The sequence below is a fragment of the Mustela putorius genome, unplaced genomic scaffold (assembly GCF_011764305.1).
Source record: "Mustela putorius furo isolate JIRA1106 unplaced genomic scaffold, ASM1176430v1.1 tig00003962_pilon_pilon_pilon, whole genome shotgun sequence".
NCBI classification, from domain to species: domain Eukaryota; kingdom Metazoa; phylum Chordata; class Mammalia; order Carnivora; family Mustelidae; genus Mustela; species Mustela putorius.
Window position 1 is genome coordinate 14178596 of NW_025422106.1, and position 7369 is coordinate 14185964.

Below are 7369 nucleotides of genomic sequence, written 5' to 3' on the forward strand. Positions count from 1 at the left end.
TTTAAATGGTTTTTTAAGTATCTGCATAATAGCCTTGGTTGTGTCTCTTGGCTCACAAAGCTTAAAATCTTGACCTATCTGGCCCTTAAAGAAAAAAATTTGCTGAACTCTGATTTAAAGATGTGATAATTGACTAAAAATATTGTGCATTTATTTTTCTTGGGTCCCTCACTATTTACGTGGCTGCTGTGGGAGTCCTTCATTATGTGGCTTTAAATCATCAGTTCAGCATTTCGGCATCCTGCACAGGACTGAGAGGAAGTCAGGGTCATGGGTCATCTTATCCAGAAGTTTGTGAAACTTTTCTCATTGTTTGTTCAAACTGCTGCCCCATGTAACAGTTTTTGGTATCAGTTTTCTGTTTGGCCTGCCTTCTGCTTTTGGTTCAGGTGTATGGCTTCCTTCTTGGCTGTTTTGAGAGTAATTGCTCCACGAGGTCATTTGCTCCCTCAAAATAAGGAAACTTCTCCCAGTGTTGTAATTACCTGCTCTAGTGAGACGTACAGTCAGGGAAAGACCTCCCCACAGGTTTTTCTGTTTTCACAGTCTCCTTTTCTAAAGTCTACACCTGCCTTCAGGTGCTATTGATCTGTAGTATCAAAAGAGTTTCCAAGAAATAATGGCCCCCATCCCCCTTTTTCTAGGAGAATTTATTTCTTTGATTAGTAGGTACTTATGTGGATCTGCCAGGATTTCCTCAGCTTGGTTTTCATGATACTGCACTATTCTTTCGGAAACGATCTAAAAGGGGGGCACCTGGGTGGCTCAGTTGGTTAACATCTGCCTTCGGCACAGACCGTGATCCCAGGAGATCATGATCCCAGGGATCCTGGGATCATGTCCCACATCAGGCTCCCTGCTCCCCTCTCTGATTATCTCTGTCTCTCTCTCTCTCTTTCCAATAAATAAATAAAATCTTTTTTAAAAAACGGTATCTGTGGGGTTTTGCCTCTCATTGAGTCCTCGGGGACCATTAGCTAGCAGAAATTCTTCTGTGATTATGGTATAAATCTATGTCTCCCTTCCAACATTTCATCATTGATGTTATTTTCCTTTGATTATTTCAATCAGTTCCATAGAGATAGGGGAGTAGATGTATATGTTTCAGTCTGGAGGATAACAGAAACTCATTATAACAGAATGGATATATAACAGAAAGGATAACAGAAACTATACTGGAGGATAACAGAAACTCATTAAAGACAGAAAGCTTTAGTCAGACTAGCACCTAGGAGCCCAAAAAGGCACAGTTCATGTCCCAGCAGTAAAGTCATGAATGACATGGAGATGATATGAACTGATTCTTAGAGACGGGACTGAGAAGTTGGCTCCACTAATTGGATTGGCTCCACCAGTGCAAGGTGAAAGGTCCAGAGCTAAGTAGGAAAGATTTGTACCTCGTTTCGACTAGCCCATGATGTTTTTCTCTTCCCCCAAGGTAGCAATGATGGATCAAGAACACTTCCTGGATGACAGGATAGATAAAAAACAGAACCAATGGGTTAAAGCCTCTGCCTTCAGCTCAGGTCGTGATCCCCGGGGTCCTGGAAACAAGCCCTGCATCGGGCTCTCTGCTCAGCAGGGAGTCTGCTTCCTCCTCTTTCTCTGCCTACTTGTGATATCCGTCTGTCAAATAAATAAAATCTTTAATAAATAAATAAAATAAATAAATAAAAAACAGAACCAGAAGAATCTCCTGGGATTTGTTTCAGCCAGGGCAGGATATTTTGTTTCTGTCTTTTTTTAAGATTCTATTTATTTATTTGAAAGAGAGAGAGCATAAGCAGGGAGAGCAGCAGAGGGAAAGAGAGAAGCAGGTTCCCCGCAGAGCAAGAAGCATGACATGGGGCATGATGCCAGGACCTTGGGATCATGACCACAACTGAAGGCAGATGCTTCAACTGACTGAGCCACCCAGGCTCCCCTAGCCAGGGCAGTTGTACAGAGAACTTGAGAGTACTCAAGCTACTGCCTTCTGTCCAGGGTCTATCAGTAAGCAATCAGTGAGTGGGATGCTCTCAATGAAATACGTTCCAGCAACCTCTCAAAGTTCCATTTAAGAGAACTATACACTTTAAAGATAACTGGGATAGTTCACATCAGAATAAGTTTAAATCACACTGTGACGAAGACTCAGTCTGACATTGAATCTGGTGGAAGAGGCACAAACTTTAAATAAAAGCTCGACTGCAGAGATGTAGGTTACATGTGAAGAACGGTGTTTAGGAATGAGTTTGCCTGGAGATCAACTTCCAGAATGGCAGAAGGAGGACCTCAGTGAACTTGCTTCTCCACAAAAACAATAAAAATACTGGCAAAACAACTAAGATGAACTGTTTTAGAACTCTGGAAATTAACCAGAGCCCTAGAACAAACTGGAAGTCATCTATCCAAGAGAAATTACTGAGCTTTGGTTAGAAAGTGGGACCTAAGGGTGCCTGGGTAGCTCAGACAATTAAGTGTCTGCCTTCTGCTTAGGTCATGATCCCAGGACCCTGGGATGAAGCCCTCCATCAGTTTCCCTGCCCAACAGGAAGTCTGTTTCTCCTTATCCCTCTGTTTCTGCCTGTGCCTCCCCCTGCTTGTGCCCTTGCTCTCTCTTTCTCTCTCTCTGTCAGATAAGTAAATAATCTTAGAAAGAAAGAGAAAGAAAGAAAGAAAGAAAGGAAGAAAGGAAGGAAGGTCGGGTGCCTGGGTGGCTCAGTGTGTTAAGCCTCTGCCCTCGGCTCGGGTCATGATCTCAGGGTCCTGGGATCGAGCCCCACATCGGGCTCTCTGCTCAGCAGGGAGTCTGCTTCTCCCCTCTGTCTGTCTGCCTCTCTGCCTACTTGTGATCTTTCTCTCTCTCTGTCAAATAAATAAATAAAATCTTAGAAAAATAAAAAGAAAGAAAGGAAAAAAGGAAGGAAGAAAGGGAGAAAGAAAGAAAGATCTGTAGTATTTTAACTTGTGGATGGGATGCTATTCCCATCCACGCTCCCTCTCCAGCTCTGAGAAGTCTTGAAGCCAATGGAGAGGACTGACCTCTTGTCGAGCTCACTCAGTTAAAAGCAACATCCCCAGAGCACAGTGAATATTTTGTCTGAATTTGCAGCTCCCTAGAAAATCTCTATCTTTAGGTCGTTCTGGCTATTTGATTTGACTCAGAATTCAGCTCAATAGAAAAAAAAAGTCCTATTCACAGGGCCTTTTCAGAACAATAGCCATCTACTGGCAACCTTGTGGCTGCATAAGGTTATGCTTTTAGGAACTCCGAAAAGCTACATCATATTCCAGAGGACTCTAAAAGGCTGTGTAGGGGCACCTGGGTGGCTCAGTCAGTTAAGCATCTGCCTTTGGCTCAGGTCACGATCCCAGGGTCCTGGGATAGAGGCCCATGTAGAGCTTCCTGCTCAGTGGGGAGTCTGCTTGTCCCTCTCTCTGTCCCTCCCCCTGCTCCTGAGCTCTCTCTCTCTCTCAAATAAATAAACAAAATCTTAAAAAAAAAAAAAAGGCTGTGTAGGGACACCTGTCTGCCTCAGTCGGTAGAGTATGTGATTCTTGATCTCAGGGTTGTGAGTCCAAGCCCCATCTTGGGTGTAGAAATTACTTAAAAATAGAATCTTTAAAAAATAAATACATAAGCATAAAAGGCTATGTAAATGCACAAGGCTGTGCACATGCTCAGAAGAGACACAGGAATGGAAAAAGTCACTAATTTCAGGTTGACTTTAAGGCTTTGCAAGCAGAAAGTGAAAGCTGAGGCTGTCTTGTAGACTGCCTGAGGTATGAAGACATGCAAACAAAGAATAGCCCCTGTTCCTCATGGATTTTAATTTTTCTCATAAGTTTAAGGAATGAATTACAGGATCAAGGACCTCATTCCCAAGGAGTGCAAGAAGAGGGGAATTACTCCTCTTGGGCATATTAGAGGGGGAAATGGAGAAAGGGATATGATAATGTGATCCTGTAAGGGTACAAAAGTGACCTGGCACTGAGGCTGGGCCACAACTCCTGAACTTGAGAGTCAAATATACAGGGAGAAAGTGAAGAGCTCAATGGTCTTTGCCTTCCTCTAACCTATCATGGAAGTCTGCCTGATGACCAGCTGGGGGTATCAAAAAAAGCGGGGAGATAAGGGACTAAGGAAGGCCAGGATGACCTAGGGATCCTTAAACATAGGGTCTGAACCATGCACTCCCTTCTCTCCTTAGATTTTTCATACTTGTCATTTATTGTCTCTGGAATGGAGATAATAGACATTACTGCTCCTGCGTGTGTCTGGGGCTCACAGAATCCCTGGAGCTATCAGAATAAGAACTAGAGGAAGAACAGAAAGAGGGATTGATATGTCAATGTAGTCTCAGTACAGTCTTGAGCTAGTCTTCTTTCTAGAGTGAGGGTGTATGCACATTTTCAGATTGTCCAGCATCCCCACTCACCCTCTTCCCCATTCCATCAAAACCCTTCCTCTTCTGTCTTGTCCAGGTCTGAATTCTTTTCTGTCCTCTCTCACCTCTCTGGTGTGGTATTATCCCATATGCAAAACCATCATGTTCCCACATGTCCCCAGCCATAGTTCCCTAGAGGTACCAGGTGCCAAGATATCCAGGTTGCTGTAGAGAGAACTCAAATACCCATGATGACTCTTAGGTTCACCTGAAAGCAGAGCCTTCAACAAAGAGTTGAGTGAAGGTAGTTTATTTGGAAGATAATCATAGGAGGGATGGAGGAGAATAAAATAGAAAAGGAAAAGATCACATAAGGGCCATTACCCAGGTTGTTTCTGAGTGAGAGGGGCTCCAGTTAATTAGGGCCTCCTGAGAAAGTACAGGATGGATCCCAGAATGGTCCATCTGAAGGACAGGAGGGTGGATCATCATCCCTTCTCAATCCCCTTTGGATGAGTTTGCCCCGGACTGCACTTGTCTGTGGCTCTAGCAGAATCCCGTGGCATTGGAGAATGTCCTGCAGCAGAATATGCAAGACACAGGGTGCCTGGGTGGCTCAGTCAGTTAAGCAGCTGCCTTTGGCTCAGGTCCTGATCCCAGGATCCTGGGCTCAAGTCCCGCACTAGGCTCCCTGCTCTTTGGAGAGTCTACGTCTCCCTCTGCCCCTCCCCACGCTCGTGCACTTGCTCGCTCGCTCTCTCTCTCTCACATATGCATGCTCTCACTCAAATAATAATAAAAAAAAGAGACACATTTATTCAGTGTCATGATCAAACTGTTACATTTAGCAATCAACAGCATGGGTGCAAAAAAAAAAAATCTACATTAAAACCCTTTGTTGGAATGCTTTACCCTTTCCACAGAACAGAAACTAAAATAACCTGTTATACAATTAGTCACAAATACAGTCTTCGAGTTTTTTGCCCATACACATGAGTATTGTCTAAAATATGTCTTCTTTGTAGCAGCTAGGCCCTGCCACCACTGTGCTTGGGTGAGTTCACAAATCTGTTGTAACCTGTGGCTTCCCTGTCACTTCTCTGGCTCTTCTCTCCTGCTAAGCTTTGTTTCTTGGCAGTAATAAAAACCTTCTGCCACTGCCATAGCTACTGCTGCTAGTGGAACTACCATAGCCACCTTGGTTTCATGGTTTGGCGAAGTATTGGCCTCCACCACCACAAGGGCCAGAGCTTCTGACTCCAAAATTTCCTCCTTTCACGGATCCAGAATTTGAGGATTGATTGCTGTAATTACCAAAATCATTATAGCTTCCGCCACCTCCAAAGTTGCTTCCATTATTACCAAATCCGTTATAGCCATCCCCACTGCCACCATATCCACCACCACCTCAACTGCCACCAAAGCCACCTCTACCACTGAAGTTTCCTCCATGACCAAAGTTGTCATTCCCACCAAAACCACCTTCACGACTACCATCAATGTTTCCAGAACCACCTCGACCTCTTTGGCTAGACAAAGCACTAGTCATCTCTTGCTGAGATGGCGCTTTCCTTACTTCACAGTTGTGGCCATTCACAGTACAGTATATTTGAATGACAGTCTTGCCTACAGAGTCATGGTCATCAAATGTTGCAAAAGCAAAACCCTTCCTTTTGCCACTGCCTTGGTCAGTCATGATCTCATTCACTTCGATTTTCCCATATGGTTCAAAACAATCTCTTAGATAATGTTCTTCAGTGTCTTCTTTAATGCCACCAACAAAAATCTTTTTCACAGTTAAGTGGGCACCAGGTCTTCAAGAATCTTCTCGTGCCCTCTTTAGTTCCACAACTCTTCGATCCACCTTGTGTGGCCTTGTGTTCATGGCTGCATCCTCCTCCTCCACGGTGGCATCTGTGACAAACCCAAAGCTCCTGGAGTGCTTGGTGTTTGGATCACTCATTACCACACAGTCCATAAGTGTTCCCCACTGCTCAAAATGGCTCCTCAGACTCTCGGCAGTTTTTTCAATGCTCAGACCTCCAATGAAGAGCTTCCGCAGCTGTTCAGGCTCTTTGGGAGATTCTGACTTAGACATGACGGCGGTGGGAGGGGAGACTTTAACGATGCTTACTCAGCGGTGTCCACAGGCAGAAAGTCAAATAAATAAATTTTAAAAAAATTTTTAAAGACTATGCAAGGGGTGCCTGGGTGGCTCAGTGGATTAAGTCTCTGCCTTTGGCTCAGGTCATGATTTCAGGGTCCTGGGACTGAGCCCTGCATCGGGCTGTCCGCTCAGCGGGGAGCCTACATTTCCCCCTCTCTCTGCCTGCCTGTGACCTCTCTCTCTCTGTCAGATAAATGAAATCTTTAAATAAATAAATAAATAAATAAAAAGACTAGTCAAGATGCACAGTATATAGTCACGGGCACGGCAAGTGTTAAGCATGTCTGAGCTCATCCCAGGTGTTGACTGAAAGCAGAGATGGGTCAAGGAGATATAATGCAGAAGCCAGGAGGTCTGCCATAGACCCTTGTCCTGAGTTTTAAAACTTTCTCATCAGAAACTATTGTTGGGGGCGCCTAGGTGGCTCAGTGGGTTAAAGCCTCTGCCTTCGGCTGGGGTCATTTTCCCAGGGTCCTGGGATCGAGCCCCACATCGGGCTCTCTGCTCCACGGGGAACCTGCTTCCTCCTCTCTCTCTCTCTCTCTGCCTACCTCTCTGCCTACTTGAGATCTCTGTCTGTCAAATAAATAAAATTTAAAAATCTTTTAAAAAATTTAAAAAAACTATTGTTGATGACATAACTTGTAATGTGTGTTCATTTCTGTCACTTCTTCTAACTGACATATATTCAAATATGAAATTCCTGGTTGGGAGAGAGGGAGAAATTTACTGTTCCGCTCAACTAGGATAGATCAACAAAATTGAAGAAACACAGAAGGGGTTCCATATGACTCAGCAGAAGTGCAGCCACTGATAATTTGACATTTCAAGT

The 7369-nt window shown here is 44.2% G+C and overlaps 1 protein-coding gene and 1 pseudogene across 1 annotated transcript; both read right to left on the reverse strand.

Annotated features, from left to right (window-relative positions):
- Positions 1-5176: 5176 nt before the first annotated feature.
- On the reverse strand, positions 5177-6066 carry LOC101693631 (annotated as a pseudogene).
- Positions 5678-6468, reverse strand: LOC123389175 (heterogeneous nuclear ribonucleoprotein A1-like). The gene has a single exon (XM_045070204.1). It carries the CDS (start codon positions 6466-6468, stop codon positions 6187-6189), a length of 282 nt encoding a protein of 93 aa, XP_044926139.1. The 3' UTR covers positions 5678-6186.
- Positions 6469-7369: the final 901 nt, after the last annotated feature.